Source organism: Blastomyces gilchristii, assembly GCF_000003855.2.
Source record: "Blastomyces gilchristii SLH14081 genomic scaffold supercont1.3, whole genome shotgun sequence".
Taxonomy (NCBI): domain Eukaryota; kingdom Fungi; phylum Ascomycota; class Eurotiomycetes; order Onygenales; family Ajellomycetaceae; genus Blastomyces; species Blastomyces gilchristii.
The window spans coordinates 953,110-977,495 of NW_003101680.1; the positions used below are offsets into that span (position 1 = coordinate 953,110).

General features: G+C 41.3%; 3 protein-coding genes across 3 annotated transcripts; 1 reads left to right on the top strand and 2 right to left on the bottom strand.

The window, feature by feature from the left end:
• Nucleotides 1-956: 956 nt before the first annotated feature.
• Nucleotides 957-8,642, top strand: BDBG_01839 (clathrin heavy chain). The gene is made up of 6 exons (XM_031720513.1): nt 957-1,311; nt 1,399-1,419; nt 1,583-1,609; nt 1,709-2,077; nt 2,162-6,391; nt 6,475-8,642. Exons 1-6 carry the CDS (start codon nt 1,264-1,266, stop codon nt 6,835-6,837), a joined length of 5,058 nt encoding a protein of 1,685 aa, XP_031576724.1. The 5' UTR covers nt 957-1,263; the 3' UTR covers nt 6,838-8,642.
• Nucleotides 8,643-8,671: 29 nt separating this feature from the next.
• On the bottom strand, nt 8,672-9,651 carry BDBG_01840 (thioredoxin-like protein 4A). The gene has a single exon (XM_002627123.2). It carries the CDS (start codon nt 9,416-9,418, stop codon nt 8,987-8,989), a length of 432 nt encoding a protein of 143 aa, XP_002627169.1. The 5' UTR covers nt 9,419-9,651; the 3' UTR covers nt 8,672-8,986.
• A 105-nt stretch (nt 9,652-9,756) lies between these two features.
• On the bottom strand, nt 9,757-14,659 carry BDBG_01841 (pyruvate carboxylase). Its single transcript, XM_031720514.1, has 3 exons — nt 11,933-14,659; nt 10,358-11,827; nt 9,757-10,226 (listed from the first exon to the last, which is right to left on the bottom strand). Exons 1-2 carry the CDS (start codon nt 13,960-13,962, stop codon nt 10,552-10,554), a joined length of 3,306 nt encoding a protein of 1,101 aa, XP_031576725.1. The 5' UTR covers nt 13,963-14,659; the 3' UTR covers nt 9,757-10,226; nt 10,358-10,551.
• Between the last annotated feature and the right edge of the window lie 9,727 nt (nt 14,660-24,386).

Consider the following 24,386-nt stretch of genomic DNA (forward strand, 5'->3'; position numbering starts at 1 on the left):
TTTCCTGATTAACCACTGGAGGTCTAAAAATGGAAAAATAGATAACTATAAAAGTCGACGGCGATGTTTATGTTGATTGTTATTTTTGAATTGTGATGGGTTCTGATTCACCCTGATGTGAAGCGGAGGCGCCTGAATGCCTAGGTATTCCGAAGTAATGCAAAACATATATATATATATATATTCGAGCACGGGCATATCATATCGATGGGCTCTTTTCTTTTTATTTTATCCTTGGCCTTAACGCTATAGGCTATATTATCCCCAAATACACAGCCAGACTCAGTTACCTAACAGTGACTATGAGAATGGGGCGAAACCCCGTGGTTTGGCTAGGCATGCTCATCATATTGTTACAGAAACAATATAGAACAGAGAACCAATGTCTCGGGAATATGGCGGGAAAGGGAAGACGGGTATGGGTATGTACAGCACATGATATATATATTTCATTAACTAAATGCATTCGGGAGATTTGGTGGGAGGCTCTAGACTACACAAAACCAGTAACTGAGTACTCCGTAACTCGGCACTTTTTATGCCTTTTTGCTTACATGGTTTTCGCGCTGATTGGAAAAGAGAGAAGAGTGTCAGCTCCTATATTCGTCACCTTTGTGCTGCTACGGGGTTTATGATATGATATGGTAATGACGCTACTCGCGGAAGTCATTTCTTTCTCTCTCAATGCGCCAGGGCCCGGAGACTGGATCGTCTTCACTTTTCCTTCATGATGGAAGGGGGAGAAGGAAAGGGAAGCAATTGGAGAGTTGGGGACAAGGGAAGATGGAAGGGGAGATGAAGTCACGATATTATTGCAACCGTTCCTGTTCTGAAGTGACAAAAAGGATAATAATAACCTATGAGAAATATGAAGACGCAGATGTATAATTTCTTTCATGTATACTACTGTACATAATATGTAGTAAATAATAAATATCCCCTAACTAACGCAACCTTGAAACAGGCACCGCCATACCACGTGACCGAAAGCCCAGGCCACGACAACATCTCCTCCTGGCTGGCTTCAATCTCCTGCTGAGGCTGGTTTCTCCCATCAGACAACAACAAGCTAATCGTATCCCCATTCCCATTCCACCCCAATACCACATTTTCTTCCTTTTTCTCTCTTCTCCTATTTCCTGCTTTTCCTTCTTCTTGGTTTTGGTCGCGTCTTTGCTATTTCCTTTACCTGCGACTCTGCTCTTTTGCGCAAGGCGTTTTTTGTTGGGTGCATGAGGTCGTCATCCTCCGGCGCTCGCAACCATGGCCAATCCAGCAGATATTCCAATCAAGCTCACTGAGCTTTTACAGGTATTTCCCGTTGCCCCGGCTTCTAACTCCAGCATGCTCCCATGAAGATTCGAAACTGACATTTGGTTTCTGTCCTGCTGTCTTTAGTTGAAATCCATTGGCATTTCGGTACGTTTTGACTCACCCACCCACCCCATATGGAGAGGGACCTTATCTTCCAACGCGAAATCCCATGGCGGCTCAATGCGGAAACTGCGCATCCCCATCAACGCTGGTAGTAAATTTCAAAGATAAATGAATAGCGGGCTAATACCCCCATTCCGCGATCTAGGAGAACGCTATTTTCCCTAGTACATGTGTAAGCTGCCCTTTTCTTTTCCCGCCCCTTTGTTAAGGCATCAGCGCGTGCCCTGTTTTGTTCCATTTGAGACTAACCGTCTCACGATCACACAAACAGACCGTCGAATCCGACCGCTTTGTCTGCGTACGACAGAATGTCGGTGGACAACAGCAGATCGTTGTTGTCAATCCGAAAAGTCCAGATGAAGTCTTCCGTCGTTCCATCCCCGGCGAGAGTGCTATTATGCACTGGAATAAACACATTCTCGCCGTTAGGTCGGAAGATGGAAACCTCCGAATTATAAATCTCCAGACCGAACAGATACTCAAGGATGTTAGATTCAGGGTTAAGATATTGTACTGGAAATGGATTAACGAACGGTCTCTTGCCCTAGTGACGGCTACTCATGCCTACCACTGGGACGTTTTCGGTGAAAAAACTCAGCCTGTCGAGGTTTCTAAGTATAAGGACAGAATAGATGAGGAGGTGTGTTTACTTTTATATTGTTTATTTAACCGCCTGTCCCCTCTCGCGGATTTGACTGTTTCTGACCAACCCTCCTGCTCCTAGAACTGGAAAATATTCAACTACCAAACTACAGATGATGAGCAATGGACGGCAACTATTGCCGTTCAAGCCCAAGACAACACCAAGCCCGCTCTGGGGAAGATCATACTCCATTCCCGAGCACGTTCCGAATCGCAGATAATTGAGGGACACGCAGCTGCCTTTGGCAAAATCCGCGTCGCTGGAAACCCCGCCGAGACAAAGATTTTTACGTTTGCCGTTCGAACTGCAACCGCTGCTAAAATACACATTGTGGAAATTGACAACGAGAACCCTACCAAGAAATTTCCCAAGAAGGCTGAACAGCTTTTTTTCCCGCCGGAGGCCATAACAGATTTTCCTTCTTCCATTCAACTTTCTAAAAAGTACGATATCGCTTACATCGTGACGATGTTCGGCTTCATTCATCTCTACGACTTAGAAAGTGGTAGCTGTCTGTTTTTGAACAGAATTTCTTCTAGATCTATATTCGCCACGGCCCCAGATTCGGAATCGGCGGGTCTTCTTGGTGTCAACCGCGATGGCCAGGTGCTTGCCGTCAGCGTCGACGAGGACAAGGTAATCCCGTACATTCTGCAAAAGCTAAACAACGAAGGACTTGCAGTCAGGCTCGCGTCGAAGGGAGGACTTCCAGGAGCGGATGACTTCCTTAAGAGAGAGTTCGACTCTATGGTCGCGCGAGGAGATTATGTCCAAGCTGCCAAGATCGCTGCCAACTCTCCTCGCGGATTCCTTCGTACGCCTGCGACCATCAACCTCCTCAAGAATGCTCCGCAGCCCGCGACAGGTATGTCGGTTATCTTGCAATACTTCGGAATGCTTCTCGATCAAGGCGGCATGAACCAATATGAGAGTGTGGAGCTTGTGAGACCTGTGCTGCAGCAAGGCCGAAAACATCTATTGGAGAAATGGATGTCTGAAGACAAGCTTGGGTGTTCTGAGGAGCTGGGTGATATGGTCCGCCCACATGATATGAATCTTGCTCTCAACATCTACTTGAAAGCCAATGTCCCACACAAGGTGGTGGCCGGGTTTGCCGAAACTGGCCAGTTTGACAAAATTTTGGCCTTCTCGAAGCAAGTCGGATACCAGCCAGACTACATTCAACTCCTCCAGCATATTGTGCGCGTCAACCCTGAGAAGTGTGCGGAATTCGCTGCGCAGCTTGCCAGCGATGAAAATGGCGCTCTTGTGGATCTTGACCGTGTTGTTGATGTCTTCATTTCTCAGAATATGGTTCAACAAGCGACTGCTTTCTTGCTCGATGCACTCAAAGATAACAAACCCGAACATGCAAACCTCCAGACGAGATTGCTTGAGATGAACCTTGTCAACGCCCCGCAGGTCGCAGATGCAATCCTTGGCAACGAGATGTTTACATACTACGATAAAGCCAGAGTATCGCAACTCTGTGAAAATGCGCAGCTCTATCAACGTGCTTTGGAGAACACTGACGATCCTGCTGTTATCATGCGAAATATTGTCCGCACCGACAAGTTGAACCCTGAATGGTTAATAAATTATTTCGGGCGCTTGTCAGTCGAGCAGTGTTTGGAGTGCATGAACGAGATGCTCAAAGCCAACCTCCGCCAAAATTTGTCGGCTGTTGTTCAGATTGCCACTAAGTTTTCGGATCTCCTGGGGCCGACTAACTTGATCAATCTCTTGGAGAAGTACCGAACTGCAGAAGGCCTTTACTATTACCTTGGCAGCATTGTGAACCTAAGCGAAGATCCAGATGTTCATTTCAAATATATCGAAGCAGCGACGACGATGAACCAGCTGACCGAGGTAGAGCGCATATGTCGGGAAAGCAATTATTACAACCCAGAGAAAGTTAAGAATTTCTTGAAGGAGGCTCGCTTAACGGAGCAACTGCCTTTGATCATTGTCTGTGACCGGTTCAATTTCATTCATGATCTTGTTCTATATCTTTACCAGAGCCAGCAGTATCGGTCCATCGAGGTCTACGTTCAACGAGTGAACCCGTCTAGAACTCCAGCTGTGGTTGGCGGACTGTTGGATGTTGATTGCGAAGAGAGCATCATCAAGAACCTTCTGTCTACTGTTGACGCAGCGTCAATCCCTATAGATGACCTTGTCTCTGAGGTCGAGTCCCGGAATCGCCTTAAAATCCTTCTCCCATTCCTGGAGAATACGCTTGCCACCGGGAACCAGCAACAAGCAGTTTACAACGCCCTTGCTAAGATTTATATCGATAGCAATAACAACCCAGAAAAATTCTTGAAGGAGAACGATCTCTACGATACCCTTACTGTTGGAAAGTACTGCGAGAAGCGCGACCCCAATCTTGCTTATATTGCTTATCGCAAGGGGCAGAATGATCTTGAGCTCATCAATATCACTAACGAGAACTCTATGTACCGCGCTCAAGCTCGATACCTTCTGGAACGTGCTGATCCCGAAATATGGGCTTTTGTTCTCAATGCCAATAACGTCCACCGCCGAGCGTTAGTAGATCAAGTTATTGCCACTGCTGTGCCTGAGTCTGCGGAACCAGATAAAGTGTCTGTCGCCGTCAAGGCCTTCCTTGATGCAGACTTACCTGGCGAACTCATCGAACTTTTGGAGAAGATTATCTTGGAACCGTCGCCTTTCAGTGATAATAGCAGCTTGCAAAACCTGATGATGCTTACCGCTGCCAAGGCTGATAAAGGTCGCCTGATGGATTACATCCATAAACTTTCCGAGTTCAACGCGGATGAAATTGCAACGATGTGTATTTCTGTGGGTCTCTACGAGGAGGCTTTCGAAATATACAAGAAGGTTGACAACCATCTGGCTGCCACCAATGTACTTGTCGATTCCATTGTTAGCATCGACCGTGCACAAGAATATGCGGAGCGTGTTGAACTTCCCGAAGTTTGGAGCAAGGTTGCCAAGGCTCAGCTGGATGGCCTCCGTGTCTCTGACTCCATTGCTTCGTATATACGAGCTGGTGACCCGTCGAATTACAATGAGGTAATCGAAACCGCCACTCATGCTGGGAAGGACGAGGACCTTGTCGAGTTCCTTAAAATGGCTCGGAAAACGTTACGGGAGCCCGCCGTTGATACTGCCTTGGCTTTCTGCTATGCTAGGCTAGATCAACTGAGTGAGCTTGAGGACTTCTTGCGAGGTATTAACGTCGCAGATGTCGAGGCGTCTGGTGATAAGGCTTATGAGGAAGGCTTTCATGAAGCTGCAAAGATCTTCTACACAAGCATCTCCAACTGGGCGAAACTTGCCACAACTCTTGTCCACCTGGAAGAGTACCAGGCCGCTGTTGAGTGTGCTCGGAAAGCCAACAACATCAAAGTATGGAAGCAAGTCAACGAGGCGTGCGTTTCTAAGAAGGAATTCCGCCTTGCTCAAATTTGCGGTCTCAATCTCATTGTACACGCTGAAGAATTGCAGGATCTAGTTCACCAGTATGAGCGTAATGGCTATTTCGATGAGCTCATTGCTGTTCTGGAAGCTGGTCTTGGTCTGGAGAGAGCCCACATGGGTATGTTTACGGAGTTGGGTATTGCTCTCTCTAAATATCATCCGGACAAAGTTATGGAGCACTTGAAGCTCTTCTGGACCAGAATCAACATTCCCAAGATGATCCGAGCCTCTGAGGAGGCAAACCTATGGCCGGAGCTGGTGTTCTTGTACTGCCACTATGACGAATGGGATAATGCCGCCCTAGCAATGATGGAGAGAGCCGCTGACTCTTGGGAGCACCATTCTTTCAAAGACATCATCGTCAAGGTTGCTAACCTCGAAATCTACTACCGCGCGTTGAACTTCTACCTTCAGGAGCAGCCCCTACTACTGACTGACTTGCTCCAAGCCCTCACTCCACGGATCGATGTCAACCGTGTCGTTCGCATGTTTGAGAAATCTGATAACATTCCTCTCATCAAACCGTTCTTGCTTAACGTACAACCGCAGAATAAGAAGGCCGTCAATAATGCTATTAATGATCTATTGATAGAAGAGGAAGATTACAAGACCTTGCGAGATTCGGTGGAGAACTATGATAACTACGATCCCGTGGAGCTAGCGCAGAGACTTGAAAAGCATGACCTTGTCTTCTTCAGACAAATTGCCGCCAGCATCTACCGCAAGAACAAGAGATGGGAGAAATCGATTTCTCTTTCGAAACAAGACAAACTCTTCAAAGATGCAATCGAGACTGCTGCTATCTCCGGAAAGACTGAAGTTGTGGAGGAGCTGCTACGATACGTAAGTATTTTCAGTTGGGAACATTTCCTTCCCTACGAAATGTACCACAAACCAATTTACTTACTTCAAAACCTTTCTTTTAGTTTGTTGATATCGGTAGCCGAGAATGCTACGTCGGCATGCTTTACGCCTGCTATGACCTCATCCGACCAGACGTAGTCATGGAAATCTCTTGGCGCCACGGCCTGACCGACTTTTCCATGCCCTACATGATCAACCTCCTCAGCCAACAAGTGCGCACCGTCGAGTTGCTCAAGAAGGACAACGAAGAACGCAAGGCCCGCGAAGCTTCCCAGCAAAAAGAAGAAGACAACACTCCAGTCCTAGGCGGATCGCGACTTATGCTCACCCAAGGCCCCGCGGCGGCACCTCCATCTACTAGTCCGGTTCCGTTTGGCCATACGAACGGCATCACGCCACAACCCACTGGATTCCGGCCTTTTTGATTTGACTTGGAAAAAAAAAAAAAAAAGTTGTGTAACTAGCTAACACTTTTGAATTTTTTGTAAAGAAACATACACGCAAAAAAAAGGGTAGAATGGGTGCCGGGATGTTGCTCTGTTTCTTGACCTTTTCCATGAAACGGCAACTGTTTTTTTCCTTGTTATTCCCAGGGACGATAGGGATTATGGTGGTTGCGTGGAGGGGGCATTCCTTTCTCATGTAGCCCTTAAACCTATTTCTGCTCTGCTTTGATCTTATGTTTTTTTTTTTTTTTTTTTTTTTTTTTTTTTTTTTTTTTTAGTCCTGTCTTCTTCAGTTTCTCTATTTCATTCTCATTTCCTTTTTTGTTCCATTCCTCCCTCCTCTGGCTGTATTCCTTTTCACCTTTATTTTCACACCACTTTTCCCCACCTCATTCAGTTCTTTTTCATCAATTACTTCTTTTAAAAACTAAATGTATTTGAACTATCTTTTTCTTCTTTACTTATCTCTAATGCTCCTCGCGTTCTCTATGAGTGACCTTTTGATATTTGGTGGCCATTCCTGCCCTTCCCGGGCTTTACAACAGAAAATTCGGCTCCAAATTCCTCATCATGGATCGGATTTCGAACTGGCTCAAAAAGTAGAAAGCCCTTCTCTAAGTGTGGTTTGGCATTTGGAACCATTTATACAACCTCGTCTCTCTCTGTCTCATTCTGGTGTCTTCGTGGGAGTCGAGCATTGTTTTTTGAAGTATTTTCCTGGCCTTCTCCAAGATCGCTGTCACCAATCGAATCCTCCCTACTATGCAATACATTCTAACTTCCGATTGACGCTTCCTCACTCTAAGGCTCCATCTTCGAGTCCCGTAACGAGATTTTTTCCGGCATGGATACCAGCTAATAATAACAAAGAGAGTCCTCTTAATAGCTATCTATGTATTATGACTGACTCTACGAGCGAGTTCTTTCATTCCTTATATGTGCACTCTTCTACTCTGATGATTTCCTCCAAGTTCCAACAAGAAGCACTCTCATTCCCTCCGATTTTCACTTCCTCTTTGTTTGTTTATCTGCTATTTACTCTTTAGTTATAAAAAAGGAGATGTGATCCTCCTCAGCTCTAGTTCTTGGGAACATCACCACCATCATCACTCCAGACGTGAATCCATCGTTGGTCAGAAAGTCTATACTACTACTACTACTACTACTACTACTACTACTACTACTACTACTACTACTATCCGGAAGTTCGATTCCATACTCCGTAGATAGCTTGCTAATTGCCAATAGAACAACAACTCAGACGTCCAACAGTTCAATTCAACTTGCAAGGTTATTTGAACTGGACTAGTACCAATCAACTTTATCGTAAGTTACCCTCCGGCTTCGGCACAACAGGAACAGAAACGTCATGGATATCACAGTAGCAAGTTTTCAGTAGTAGTGCAATAGTGTATACCGTTTAACATCTCGGCTGTCTAGCAAGAACGCTTGAGTGTCAAATGCTGTGCAAAGCTTAGATAACCAAGGTGACTGTGCTAATGAATTGTGTTATCCCCATTCGTTTCAGAGCCGGGAATTGTCTGAGAAATGGAGAGATTGGCCAAGGCGCTCGAGCAGTCTTGTTCCGGTCAGGGGTTATTCGCAAAACTCATATCTTCCAAAAGTTCTTGCTAAATAATCTCAGCTCACAAGCACACAAAGGTAAGTTATATATCAATGTTGCTCAACTGAGATCAGTATTCTATTGATGCTTCAAGTATTCAAATCATTTTTTTGTTTGTATATAAACTAAGAACTGAATTTTCTGGCTTCTACGAATAAATTCATCATCATTCTTTTTTTATTTATTATTAAAAAAAAAAAAAAAAAAAAAACTATATCATATGAGACTCATCACATATTGCCTTGCTCTTATGGTATTCTATTAATCAAAGCACCAGCTCAACCCCCCAAGCTCTGATTTTCCCATGAAGTCATTAACATCATAATAAAACGCAAAAGAATCGCTTTCAAAACACCTTGTAACTCCAGAGTGCAGCAGCACAACAACACCCTTCCCTTCCACTCTTCTAGTAATGTACTGTTAGTGCCGTACCCACAAATTCCATTGTCCTAGGCTTGACGACCACATAATACACACACGCACACACGGGTGGTGGGCCCCGTTTTAATACCGATACCTCGTCGAATAATCCTTGGGACTAACCACCAACCCCCTCCCCTTCTTCGCGCCCTTGTAAATCGTCTCAATGATATCAATGAGCTCCTGCTTATCATCCAGCACCCAGTTGAGCTTGTTGTTGTTCCCCGTCCCGAAATCGCACATCATGTGCTTGTTGCGGAAGAAGAACATGATCGTCATCGGGTCGTAGAGCTCGTACATCTGGTTGAAGTCCGGCACCTGGTCAATGTCGCAGACGTAGATTACGGCGAAGTTCTTGACCCGGTCGGCGATGCGGAAGAGTACCTCGTCCTGCCGCATGCAGTCTGGGTCCCAGTCGCGCCCGAAGCGGATGACCACGAGCCGCTCTTCGTCGGAGAGGATTGCTTGGTCCACGTGCCAGCCTGTGGTGAGGTGGGGGAGGACGACGGAGCCCATGGCTTGTTTGCTTTGGTGGTGGTGGTGGTGGTGGTGTTGAAGTGGTTGTTTGGACGGGTGAGTTAGGGCGTTTTTAGTTCGTTTGAGGAGAATGTCCCGCTCGCATTGACTGCTACTATAGAAGTTTTAAACGGTGGTGGTAGAGACTGACGTAGTCTTTGTTAGGTCATGGCCTTTTATGCTACAATTGCATGGTGGATAGAGCGGTATTTAGTTGCTAACATTACTATTCGGAGACAAGCTGTTGATGTTGAACGTGATGGTTGCCGCTTGCAAGCATAAATAAGGTTTCACGCCAATTTTATAGTCACGTGACTCACAGGGCTGAGATCTATAGGTACGGGTAAAACTCCAATAATTTTTATTCAAATTCACAGGAGAAGGGGTGGAATCCGCCCATCCTCGTCAATAAAAAATGGAACGGGCCTCATTTAGAGGTAAATGTAATATATAAAGTGAATGATGAATTTCATATATAAGAATAAAATGAAAAGAAAAAAGAAAAAAGAAAAAAAAATACAGGAGAACAGAAAAGCCCAGAAGCTGGAACAGCCACAAGAGCTACAAGCAGAAACACGTTAAGGAGGCTATATATATATAAGAGGACGTTGAGTGAGGGGTACTTTTCGCTTTTTGGTTATTGGTTTTCACTTTTTGTTTTCTCCGTTTTTCTCTCTTTTGTGCTTTTCTGTAAAAATCAAGCAGCCTTCACAATCTTACAGATGAGATCCTGTCCATCGACTGAATCACCCTCCTTGACTTCAAGGCTGGACACGACGCCATGATGTGGCGCGGAGATGACCATTTCCTGCGGAGGAATCGAGGGGTTAGTAAAGTAAATGAATACATGAATGAATGCATGCTTAGATCATCTGGATGGGTGGATAGAAGACTAGGGGAAGAATGGGGTGGGGGGGGGGGGGGGGGGGGGAAGCATACCATCTTCATCGCGCTGAGAAAAGCAAGAGGATCTCCCTTCTTCACCTCCAACCCCTCGGGGACGCGGATCTCAAAAAAAACACCGCTCATCGGGGCGCCAACCTGGGTACTATCGCTCAAAACTGCCTTGGGCCTGCTCGTATCATCAACCGCAGCAAGGTTATTATCCACCGCAACCTGTCGCACCTCGCCGTTCATCTCGGAGAAAACCTCGCGCTGGCCGGTCTGCTCGGAGAAGGGGCCCCCGGCCAGTAACTTGAGAAAAAGCACTTTGCCCTGCTCCAGCTCGACGGAAAATTCCTCCCCCGATCTGCGGTCGCGGGAGGAAATATTTTGGCGGCAACACAGAGAGGCCGCCGTATTTTTGCGAGGAATTTGCGATAGTCTTCGAAGACTTTGGGGTACATGGCGTAGCTGGCCACGTCGCATTCGGTCGCCGTGCCGTACTTCTCGAGCAGGTCGTTCTTAATCTTGCCGAGGTCGAGCGGCTCCAGGTGCAGACCGGGTCGGCTGTCGAGCTTGCGGCGGCCACGGAGGGCGCGAGAGCGCAGTGGTTCGGGGAAACCGCCGTATGGCTGGCCCATTAGGCCCTCGAAGAATTCTAGAACAGAGCCGGGGAAGTCAAGTTCACCCGCGCGGGCGATAACGTCATCGGGCGTCAACTTGTTGGAGACCATGAACTGGGCCAGGTCGCCGACAACCTTGGATGTCGGGGTGACTTTGACGATGTCGCCAAGCAGGGCGTTGGCTTGCTCGTAAGCCTTCTTGGTTTCAGCCCACTGGGCACCCAGACCGAGCTGGTGGGCCTGGAAGATCAGGTTGGTCAACTGGCCACCGGGGATCTCGTGCTCGTAGACTTCGGGGTCTGGGCCGGTCAGCCCAGCCTCGAAGGGCGAGTAGAGAAGGCGCAATTGTGCCCAATATGAGTCGATTGCGCGTATATTGCGGATGTTGAGCTTGGGGTCGAGGTCAGTGCCTTCGAGGGACGCAAGAATGGCACCGACGCTGGGTTGGGAGGTCATTCCGGACATGCTGTCAGTAGCAGCGTCGACTGCGTCAGCACCAGCCTGGGCACAGGCAACCATGGATGCGACACCAGTACCAGCGGAGTCGTGAGTGTGCACATGGATAGGGAGATCGGGGTATCGCTTGCGGATGGATCCAACAAGAAGGGTAGCGGCCTGAGGCTTCAACACACCCGCCATGTCCTTAATTCCAAGAACATGGGTTCCAATCTTTACGATTTTATCAACTAGGCCAAGGTAGTAGTCCAGGTTGTATTTCTTGTTTGGATTCAACATGTCGCCACTGTAGCAAATGGTAGCTTCAATAACACCGCCAGCGGCGGCAACGGCTTTCATGCCAACCTCAAGCTGATCGATATCGTTCAGAGCATCGAAAACACGGAAGATATCTACACCATACTTCTTGGCCTGTTTACAGAAATGGTAGATGGCGTTATCAGGAAGCCTGGGTCGTGACGAGGAGTCACAAATTAGTTTCTGAAATAAGAAAGAAATGAAATAATAATATGTATGATAGATTGACAACCGGGAAAAGATATTTTCAACTTACGAGGAGTAGGCAACACCATTCGCACCACGCAGCAACATCTGGAAGGGGATGTTGGGCACGGCCTTTCTCATTTTCCGCAGTCGATCCCATGGATCCTCATACAAGAATCTCATAGCCACGTCAAAGGTAGCACCTCCCCAGCACTCCAAACTGTAAGCATTGCTGTACGCGTAGCTGGTCTCCTTGGCGATGTTCAACAAATCAACCGTTCTCACGCGGGTAGCCAATAATGACTGATGGGCGTCGCGCCAGGTCGTATCCATGATCAAGCAGCCCTTGTTGGCGCGAATGGCCTTGGCGAATCCAGCTGGCCCTTGTTCATCGATGACCTTTTTCCATCCTTGCGAGCAAGGAACGGATACATCAACAGGCTTGTTGTTCTCATCAATGATAATGGGCATGCTGATATCACCCTTGAGCCTGGGCTCACCGATCTGGCCCTTGATGCTGCTACCATTAACGGCAACATCACCAAGGTAGGCCAGCAGTTTCTGGGCACGGTTCTGGCTACCAATCATAGAGAAGAGCTCAGGCGAGTCGTCGATGAAGGTGGTCCAGCAGGTACCATCGATGAAGGTTGGATGGGTCAGAACGGATGCCAAGAATGGGATGTTGGTCTTGACGCCCCGGATGCGGAACTCGATAAGGGCACGTAGCATCTTGCGTCGTACAATTTCATAGGTGAAACCACGGCAAGTGCATTTAACCAACATAGAGTCGTAATGTGGGGTGATAATGGAGCCAGCAAAGCCGTTGCCTCCGTCTAGACGCACACCGTTCCCGCCAGAGGAACGGTAAACTTCAATCTTGCCAGTGTCAGGGGAGAAGCCCTTGGTGGGGTCCTCGGTTGTGATACGGCACTGAATAGCGAAGCCGCGAGTTGTGATACGGTCCTGAGTTAAACCTAGCTGCTCGAGCGAAGCACCCGCTGCGATCTGAATCTGCGCAGCAACAATATCAATTCCAGTAATTTCTTCAGTGATAGTGTGCTCGACCTGGATGCGAGGGTTGATCTCGATGAAATAATAGCGGTTCTGTTGGTCGACAAGGAATTCCGCGGTACCAGCGTTGCGGTAGTTAACTGATTTGGCAAGCCTCACGGCGTCGGCCAAGATGTTGTCGCGGACGTCGACGGGCAGGTCCTTGGCTGGTGCAACCTCGACGACCTTTTGGTGGCGACGTTGGACACTGCAGTCGCGCTCGTACAGGTGGACGATGTTTCCATGGTTGTCGCCCAGCAACTGCACTTCGATGTGCTTTGGTTTGTCCAGGAAGCGTTCCACGAAGACGGTACCATTGCCAAACGCGGACTTGGCTTCGGAGGTCGCGCGCTCAAAGGAGTCTTGCAGGGTCTCCTGTTCCCTGACAACTCGCATACCACGTCCACCACCACCAAAGGCAGCCTTGATGATGATGGGGAAACCGTACTTATCCGTGAATGCCTTGACCTCTTCGAATTTCTCGACGGGGCCCGGGGTGCCGGGGACGACGGGTACACCGCATTCAATGGCTAGCCGTCGGGCTGAAACCTTGTCTCCCAGCGCATCAATGGTGTCTGGAGTCGGGCCCACAAAGACCAACCCAGCCTTCTCCACGTTCCGGGCAAACTCCGCGTTCTCGGACAAGAAGCCGTATCCGGGGTGGACGAGATGAACGCCGTGCTGGACAGCAATTTTGATAATCTCATCGCCAGCAAGATAGGCACCCACGGGGGTGTATTGACCCCTTTTGCCAATAACGTAGGCCTCGTCAGCCTTTTGGCGGTGCATGCTCAGTCTGTCCTCGTAGCTGTAGACAGCGACAGTCTGCAGGGAGAGCTCGTGAGCAGTTCGGAAGATGCGAATGGGGATTTCTCCACGGTTGGCGACGAGGATCTTGTTGAATCGCATGATGGTGGAGCTGGCACGTAGTCTGCCATGGACGGAGTGCTGGGCCGGATGGCGGCTATGATCTTCCACCTGCTCGTCCACCTGCTCACCCGGGAGAGCCTGCTGCTCGGCTCGCGAGAGGTTTGAGAGAACACTCGTCATTGCGAACGGGGATTCACGGTGATCGAGGGCGTCAGCTAGAGGAGGATTTGGCGGATGAGGACGGGAGGAGGAGCAGGAAGACGCTCTATCCTGGGCCCCTTCAAAAAAAAAAAAATTTATACCACACACACTCTCTTGCACGGTTTTTGGAATAGGACCTAAGGAAGAAGGGACGAAGTTAGTTAGCAGAAGCACGAGAAGAGTCAATTGAAGGGTTGAAAGAGCTTTCTTTCTTTTATTTTTCTTATTCAAGGGAATAGTGAATGAACTGGGCAGAGGAATTAGAAATGAAACGAGTTGGACCTTGGAAATAGTTGGGGGGGGAAGGGGAGAGAGAGAAGTAGGGAGGAGGGAGGGGTAGAACGCAGCACCCGGGTAAATAAGAAGCACGCACTACTACCTACTACTATACTATAACATACAACAGAACCTTTTTACACACAAGCTGGAGAACACAGCCAATCGGGCAGAGAATAAAGGAACAGAGAGAATAAAGGAACAGGAGCAGACGAAGCTTCGCAGCAGTTTGTGGTTGAATCACGACGGGAACGGGACAATTGCAAGCGGCTGGCGGCGGTGGTGGGCGGTTGGCGGTGACGGGGAGTAAGTTATAATAGATAGTTGTATGGATGGATGTACTGTACATGTATGGTATGTACATAAGTTGCAACATTTAATATTATTGTATGGGGATGGGATGGATTGGGGGGGGAGAGGGATGCGGGCGGGTGGAGGGGCGCCCTTTGTGCCGCCGCTTTATCATCATCATCACCATCACGCAATTTCTCTTCAGCGTAACCCGTGTAACTAAGTTAGTTAACTACAACCCACACCGTACGCAGTAAGTAGGTATGTACTTGTACAATGCAATTAATATCATCTTCGTTCCATTTCATACCCTCATCGCGCATTATTGTTGAAGCGTTGGCTAGTTATACCTGCCTGCTCGCTCATTAACTAACTAGTTACTAGTTAGTTAGCTACAACAAGTTGCCCTAGTGCCAAGCTATCTCTGTTAACAACAACGACGCCTGCATTTGATAAAGAAGTCCGTCCACAGCCTCCCAGCAGACAGACAGACAGACAGGGCACGGCTCCTGATATCATCGTTCCGATTCAATTAAAGAGTGAAGAGGCATTATTTCCCTTGAGATGAACCGGTGCTAGGTCAACGCCCTTGCTGTCGCCCTTTAACTTCAGCCTACGAAATAATACCTGGGTACGGTAAGTTAACTACTGCGTAACTTAGTTATAACATGCAGATGAAAAGAGAAAAGAGAAAGAAAAGGGATTGTTTGATCAGCCCTTGTGATACATCTCCTCCTCCTCCTTCCTTGAGAAACTCGCTACTAAGATTATTAATAATAATATAATAATAATAATAATAAAGGAATCTAAGTAAGTTCACGCTATCAACAGAGCGTGCCTGTGGTTTGGATGATGATTGGAAGAAAACTAAAATAACTAACCAACCATCTCATCTCGCGGTGTCTGGTCAAAAGCGGCGACACGGCACTTTACCGGATTCAGCCGTCGCGAGAAACTGCCCATGATATCATCATCATCATCATCATCATTTACATATAACTAACTATTCGAAGCAAGCGGGGATTCCAAGGTTCCTCCTGGCTGGATTGCATTGGATTGATTGGCTTAATAAGCCAAGTAGTTAGCAAGACGGCTCTTCTGAAGAAAGCAAAAATAATGAAAAAAGAAAAAGAGAGAAAACCGAAGCTATATAAGAAGCATTGCTGTTGTTGTTGGTCTGTAAATAATAATCTAACTACTGCGTACAAGCAAGAAAGATATAACAATCGCTGTACCCAGTAACTTACCCGATCGGTGGCTGCTCAACATATGGCGGGTGGAGGATAACGTTGTTGTGTTGTATTGTAATCTAACTACGCGAGTTACACTAAATAGGTTGGGGTGGCACGTGACTAGGGTAGGTGTAGTAATCACCAACACCCCCCCTTGCTACGCCGTGGCCTATAATAAGCCGCCACCCGGGGCCTCCCCCATCCTCAAATCTTTCAAAAATGCAATAATAATTAATTACATGAATCAGATCCTGATTTCCTCATTAGGAAAGACATCTGTACAGCAATAACTGTAAAAATCAAGAAATACATGCAAAATTCATTGATCTGCTGTATCATTATTACCATTCAATCATTTCTTCTTCTCAATTTTCTGAATGCCAACCCTCTTGACAAATTCTTCAAATGCAGGCTTCATCAGTGACTTGGTAAGTTCATCAGCTATGTTCACTATAGAATCAATATATTTCATCATGATTTTCTTTTTTTCAATCAAATTGCAGAGAATATAATATCTAATCTCAATATAATATGATTTTCATGTTAGAGATTCTCTCTTTGCTAGATTAATTGCTTCCTTATTATCAACTTATAGATGTGAGTATATTTTTACTTTTTCATCATTCATCAATCTGATGTCATATAATATATCATTCAATCAGATTATCTCACAAGCTGTCTCACTAGCTGCAATATATTCAGCTTCTGTGATTGATTTAATAATAGATGTCTGTCTCTAACTCTCTGTGATCATTATGAGATCAGTGACCTGTTAATCAATATAATATAGTCAGTAGTTAATTTGTATTGAGAATTCACTCTCACTCAGTCTGAATCATAGTATGTCACAGAACTCAGATCATCTTCTATCTTCTTCTTATATAATATGTCATGATTTTTCATCTTCTTAATATAATGTAGGACATGCTTTAATGCTGTTCAACATGCTTTATTATAAGAAATTCCGCTTCTTGCGGATTCTTTACCTCTATTCCTATCTCTTGCATAATTAATAGGGCTAGCGGCCCTTGGCTACACACAACTATATAGACTGGAGTTCATAAATACTATTTATAACTCAGCTTGAATGCTATTATATATTTAACTTCTACATTTTATCTTTCTATCATGAATACTTCTAGTAGTTAACAGTATATATCATGTCAAGCTGCAAATACCTGAATAATTGTCTGTAAGCACTTATTCTTACATTTCAAGCTCAGTCAGTCAGCAACTGCCTGTTATAACTGAAAGAACTAGAAACTTATATACTTCAATCTCTATGAACTCTACTGCAGGCACTCAGAAGCAGTCACTCAAATCATGAATAATTTTCATAAAAGAAGTCTCAGAGAACTTATTAATTACTCACAGAATATCATTCTCTATATCTGTGACAGAGAAACTCTCTGAACTCATGAATAAATCAATCTCAGTGAAGAATATTCTTGAGTATCTCTCATAGAATTAAGCTATTTTTCTATAAGAAATGCTTACTGTCTGTAAACACTCTTAAATCAAGTCTCTAGACATGATCTTCAGAGATATCTATAAACTGAAAAGAAACTTTCTTAAGCTGCAATCACTTAAGATTACTTATCAAATCACAATCTATAAAAGCTTTTACAAGTTTGTATTTAAAATTAACTTACAAGCCTGACTGTGTGATATAAAAGATGAAGAAGCTATTATCTATATAATAACAGATCTCTATTACACTGAAGTCAAGAACTGACTAAATCATTTAAAGAATAATTATGAGAGATCTCACTAATTCATTCTCAAGATCTATCTAGAGAATAAGTTAAAAGACTCTGTGAGCTGAATAGAGAATATCTGAGCTGTGATCATTAATATTAGAAAAAGAGATAAAGAATCTGATAAAGACTACTTATAATACTTCATGAAATTATAGTGTGAATTGAGATCTGTGAAAACAGAGCTCTGAAATAAGATCTGAATAATAATATTTATAAAAAGACTGAATAAAGATATGTAGAATAAGCTCATTGAGTAAGACTCTAAGTTCTTAACTCTGAAGAAACTGATGACTCTTATTCACTGCTTATAAATCACTGTGAGAGTCACAGATCTGTAAAGAGTGAATTACTAATTAGTTCTGTAAGAATCAGAATAACAGAGAACAGATTTATTAGAAAAAGATAATAAGATATAGAGAGATTCATATCTGACTGCTGAGTAGAGAGAAAAAGCTTCATAAGCTTCTATAAATAGAGTGTATAACAGAGAGATTAAGAAAAAGAGACTCTGCTTTATCTATTCTAAATTAGAACATCTTCATGTAAACTGTTCAGATAAATTAAAATAGAAATTTGAAAAGTTATAGACAGAGTTAGTAACAGCCTTCTTAAGAGTCTTGAAACTGATATCTGAATCTGTTACTTCTCTGATGAAAATACTTACTTATAGAAAGAGATTACACTGTGATACTACTATCTCACAAGTATAGAAAGTATTGATGAACTCAGAATCTCAGATTACTATGATGTTTTTAAAGCTTGTAGAGTGAATAAGCTGAAAGATAAAGACTGAGAATCTGCTCTTATAATAAACAGAGTGTGAGAACTCAGATCTGAGAACTGAGAAACTTATAAGAGTTATCTTTGAATTACAAGATCTCTCTGAAATCTGAAGAAGATTTACAGAAACTCTGATTATTATAAATATTGTAGATAACATGTACTTGAGACTTGTATAACTTTAAAGATATAATCTGCACATAGCTGTTTATAAGTCAGGTTTATACTTCTAATCAGTGTTGATAGACTTACTTATAGAGATAGAATCAGTTAATACTGCAGAGTTGATTAGAGAAGACAAGCTTATTTATATAATAACTTTATAAGTGTCTGAGAATCTCACAGTTATGAAAACTGAGCTTCAGATATTAAAGAAATACTAAGATCTTACAGAGATATTCAGCTCAGTAAAGACAGCTGAGCTTCTTTCTCACTGTAAGAAGAATCTGATAATAGATTTAATAAAAGAGTAGAAACTCTTTTAAAAACTAATCTATAAACTCTCTTATTATGAAACAGAGGTCTTACAGATCTATATAAAGAAGAATCTGAAGAATAACTTTATCTAATCTTCACAGATCTCTATGAAAGCCTCTGTGATATTTATAAAGAAGAAGAATGAAGATCTCAGATTATATATAGATTACTATAATCTAAACTTTAAGATAATAAAGAGTTACTATTTTCTATCTCTGATTGAGAATGTGATTAATCATCTCACAGAAGCTGTCATATTCACACAACTGAATGTGATTAATATATATATATAGCTGCAAATACAGTCTGAGAATGAATAAAAGACTATCTTTAGAACTGCACTGAGATTATTTAAATATTTAGTAATATCTTTTAATCTGACTAATATCTCTACAGTATTTCAGTCTTTTATTAATAAAATACTTTATATATATCTGAATGTCTTTGTAATAATATATCTAAATAATGTGATGATGTACTTTATAAAGAAGAAAGAACATACTGAGTATATACAAAGTATATTGAAGATTTTAGATGAGACAGAACTGTATATTAAGCTTATAAAGTATAACTTCAGTATCTGCTGAATTAATTTCCTAGAATATGTAATCACTGTAGATAGTATTTAGATGAAATCTTCATAAATTAAGACTATTCTATTATAACTGAAGTTAACTAGTATTTATAAGATTCAGATCTTTCTGAGCTTTGTGAATTTCTATAGATGATTTATCTTTGTATTCATAAGAATCTTCTTAGTTCTTACAGACATACTGAAGAATGAAAATAAGAAGAAGTTATTCTATAAATGAAGAATGAAAAGATTGTTAAGAAGAAAGAACTGTAAGAACTTTCTTATCTTAGAAGCTTATAAGGTCTTTATAAGATTGAAACAGATATTCATAGATATAGTGATACTATTTCACTTTAATTTCTTACTCTTAATCAGATTAAAGACAGATATCTTCTTCTTTATAATTTCAGAAATAGTCTTGTAACTACAGTTAAATAAGAACTGAGTTTCAGTGATCTTTTTCTCATAGAAGATATAATCTATGAAGATTAACTATAATATTTATAATCAGAAGCTTCTTATAATAGTGAAATTCTTTTATCACTGATATTACTATTTTGAGAGTCTTATAACAGTGATTACTGTTAGAACTGATTATAACAGCTTATAATAATTTACTTCAATCAAGAAACTCTTATAGCAGCAGGTTTACTAAGCTCAGAGACTAAGTAAGTTCTGATTCAAGATAGAACATATTAAGAGAACTAAGAACTCAGTGAACAGACTCTCTCACAGATCAGACTATATTAAGAAGATCAGAATGACAGATATAGAGAGATTAGAGAAGACAGAAAAGCTTTACAGAATGCTTAGACTGAGTGTTATAAAGAGATTAACTGAAGAGTCTCTCAATTCTCTATGAGAGAAGAGAGAAGAGAGAGAAAAGAAGCCTGTATAACTACTCTCTATAATACTGAGAGTTAATACTCTGAGAATCTCTGTAAGAATTCTTGAAGAGAGTATCTATAATCTGAAGAGTTTACAGACTTTGAGAAGCACTGTGAAAGACCTGATGTAAGAGAAAACAGAGTATAAGTCTTTATAAAATCTTCTATTCAGATTGTCTGAACTGTAACTGAAGAATGAATATGCTCAGTATATTCAGAAACTGCTTACAGCAGAGATCAATTCTGCAGAAATAAAGAATTGAAGAGACTTAAATAATCTCTTATAAAGAGAGAACTGAATTTATATATCTGTGAATAAGTTTCTATATATAGAACTTATTAAAAGATATCATAACTCTTCTCTAGCAGATTATTTTACAGATACTAGAACTTATGAGTTGCTTATAAGAAAATACTTCTGACTGAAGATATAAGAACTTATGAAGAAGATAGTAAATTCTTATACTGTTTATCAGAGTTTACAGATAATACAGTTCAGATTATATAAAGAACTTACTTCTCTACTCATTTCATAGAAACCTTGAGAATAGCTAGAAATAAATACTCTTATAAGTCTCTCTGAAAGCAAGAACATATATAATACCTGCTTTGACAGTGTACTGATGATAGTGAATTACTTTATTAAGATAGCACACTTTATATTCATCTATAAGAACTTGAAGTCAAAGAATTTAACTTATATCTTCATCTGCAATGTGATTCAATTGCATGAATTATCTATAAATATTATCTCAGATAGAAAATTAATCTTTACAGAAGAGTTCTAATTTAATCTGATAACTATACTGAAGATCTTATAAGATCTAAGCACAGCTTTTTATTAACAGACAGATGATTAGACAGAACATCTGATAAGTATATTGAAACAGTATCTGTGATACTTTGTTAATTATAATCAGAATGACTGAGTATATTGATTATCACTCACAGAGTTTATATATAACAACTTAAAGTATATCAGCATAGATAAAACCCTCTTTGAGATACTCACTGAGACTCATCTGCAGATGATCTTGATGAACTCATGAGAGTACACTATAGAGTGTGATAATGTCTGTGAACAGACTGAGAGAATTCAGAAGATTTGAGAGAAAGTCTGTGAATTCTTGAGAAAGACTTAAGAGTATCAGAAGAGATACTATGACTTCAAGTATATTATAAAAAGTTTCAAGAAAGATGATAGAGTCTGACTGAGTCTAGAAAATATTATTATGTGAAGATCTAGTAAGAAGCTGAATCTCTTATGAATAGAGTCTTATAAGATTGTGAAGAAAGTTAGCTTGTAATTCTACAGATTGAAACTGCTATCTGAGTTATAAATATATAATGTTTTTCATGTCTCTTTACTCTGTAAATATAAGGAATTCTTAGAAGAGAATTCTGTGACTCATCACTCTATTCACAAAGCACTAGAGAGTGAAAGAGAATATTAGATCAAAGAAATTATTAACTCAGAGAAGTGAGATCACAAGCTCTGATTCAAGGTTCAGTGATAAGAATATTCTGATAAGATAAATGAGTTCACTTAAGAATTATTCAGACAGATAAGATATCTGCAGAAGCTGAGACATAACTTTTATACTGTGAATTCTGATAAGTCAGAATAATGCAGTCTTTGCTAAGAATCTGATTATAATAAAGATATTAATACTATTATTTACAAATTCTAGTCTATAAGATGATAAGTTTCTACTGAGATGAATAGTCTGCAGTGTACATAAGAAAAGAAGAAATCATATTCTTATTAAAGCTAAAAAACAAGAAAACAAATAGAGCTATGAATACAATTTGAAGATTAATAAAGAAAAAACAAAGAAAACTCAAACTCACACTCTCATTATATATAACACTCAATTCTCTCACAACTATCAATTTTCTTCTTCAAAGAAGCAGAGAGTATTATATCTGTAGTACAGACAATTGTTGCATTTAGTATAAAGACTGTTAGAAATGCACAGACTTCAGAGAAGCTGAATATCAGAGTATATACAGTTATAGCAGAGCCTTGAGAGCTGGCTATCTGCATGTATAATCAGATATCTCTTATAAAGCTGTGTTCACTCTCTCAGTTGTGCTGAAGTATTCAGCCTGAAAACAATTGAGATATAGAGAGAAGACTTATCTGCTCAGATCAACTTCTGTCATGAATTTATAACATTTGCATTGTCTTGATTACTCAGATTTTACAGGTACTCAGAGACTTATCTCTCATTGACAATGAGATTGCAGAAATGCACTGCAGTATGAGAATCATTAATAGAGAATCTAGACATATTTATATATATCTGATTGAAAATTGTGTGAGTAGGAAGAGAATGATTATAGATCTGCAGAGCTGTAGAAGACACTGACAACACTGAAAGCTTTATAAGAACTGTTAGCTAGAGTCTGTAAGAAATTACTTATGAGAAGACTTACAGTAAAGAAAGAAACTGTGCTGCTTGAAGTCAGAAACTGATCTGAGAAAGACAGAGAATTGACTGCTGATCTGAAGATCAGATGCAATGATAGAGCTGAAGAGAATGAAGATATGATCATGAGTGATAACATCTCTGCTTCATCAGCTGATAAAAAGTAATCAGAGAAGTTACAGAGACACTCATGAAAAGCTTAGCAGCAGTCAGATATTATTATAAAGATATTGAAATTGAAAAATTTTTATTCTTGAGAAGTTCTTGAATTAATATATAAATATTGTTAGAAATACTCTCTCTCTGTCATCTGAGTGAAAACACTTCACAGATGAATGAGAATACTCACAGTTTATAAGAATAAGAGCTGTTACAGAAAAAGAGAAAAGAAGATGAGATTCTACAGACAGATCTGAGATATTTATACTACTTTAGAGAGATTTACTTACACTGTGAGTGATTCTGTGAAATAGTCAGATCACTCTAGTAAACAAGAGTGATTATAAATCACAGGCCTGAATCTTTTTATATAACTATAAAGAGTAATTGCAGACTGTAGACATTTTAATTCTACAATTCTACAGAGTTAGTGAAAGAATGAAAAATTTCTCACAATTCTACAGTATCAAAGAACAATGATTTATAAGAATGAGTGAAAGATTAACTTATGAATGTTTCTCTTTGATAAGAGTAATCTTATAGAAAGTAATTCATCTGTGAGATGAATCTGTATAATGATCACATAAGAATCTCATAGAAATGATTGAGAGTCAACTGAAACTCTTCTATATGAAAGATGTGAGATGAATCTGTGTGATAGTTAGAGAAGAATCTGTAGATTATAAAGAATCTTATGAAATAAGAAACTGAGTGACAGACTCTTTTCTCTTTATAATAATAAGGAATTTTTCCTCACTGAGGTTTTTTTATAGATATGAAGAGTTTTTAGTGAGTATCACTACAGTGCTGAGCTGATTCTATAAAGTCACTCAGTGAAAGGCTTTGCAGATGAAGTCTTAGAGAGGGAGAAATATGTAAGAAATTTCACTTCTCACAGATTCTTTATCTCTATTTCTATCTCTCATGTAATCAATAGAGCTAGCGGCTCTTGACTACATACAACTATATAGACTGGAGTTTGTGAATACTATTTATAACTCAGCTTGAATGCTATTATACATTTAATCTCTACATTTTATCTTTCTACTGTGAATACTTCTAGTAGTTAACAGTACATATCACGCCAAGCTGCAAACACCCGAATAATCGCCTGCAAGCACTTATTCTTACATTTATATAAACACAAGTTAAAATGTAAGAGATAGTTGACTGTGAATACTAGATCTGACCAGCTGCTTAAGATTAAATATTGTAATGATTTCAATTCTTGATAATATCTTATAGCTGTAAAGTTATTATTCAATCTTTCTCTCTTATCAGGTAAGAATTTCAGTTATATATCAGTTATTATCAGAGTATCAGCTGAATTTATCTTATTTATATTAAAATCTTCAAGAATCTTCTCAATATAACAGCTCTGTGTAATCACTAGATTATTATTTCTCTAATATTTAATCTTCATCTCAAGATATGACTTGATCTCTTTAACATTCTTTGTCTCAAATCTCTTTATAATCTCTTTTAATACTCAGTCTAATTACTGTTCTTGAGATTCTGTCACTTAATAATCATCA

Bases quoted from the DNA above. Each gene is read 5' to 3' on its own strand.
- BDBG_01839 (XM_031720513.1), top strand. From the start codon at position 1,264: ATGGCCAATCCAGCAGATATTCCAATCAAGCTCACTGAGCTTTTACAG. The intron at 2,078-2,161 runs GTGTGTTTACTT...TCCTGCTCCTAG, and splicing joins AGGACAGAATAGATGAGGAG to AACTGGAAAATATTCAACTA. The intron at 6,392-6,474 runs GTAAGTATTTTC...CCTTTCTTTTAG, and splicing joins TGGAGGAGCTGCTACGATAC to TTTGTTGATATCGGTAGCCG.
- BDBG_01840 (XM_002627123.2), bottom strand. From the start codon at position 9,418: ATGGGCTCCGTCGTCCTCCCCCACCTCACCACAGGCTGGCACGTGGAC.
- BDBG_01841 (XM_031720514.1), bottom strand. From the start codon at position 13,962: ATGACGAGTGTTCTCTCAAACCTCTCGCGAGCCGAGCAGCAGGCTCTC. The intron at 11,828-11,932 runs GTAAGTTGAAAA...GTCACGACCCAG, and splicing joins AATGGTGTTGCCTACTCCTC to GCTTCCTGATAACGCCATCT.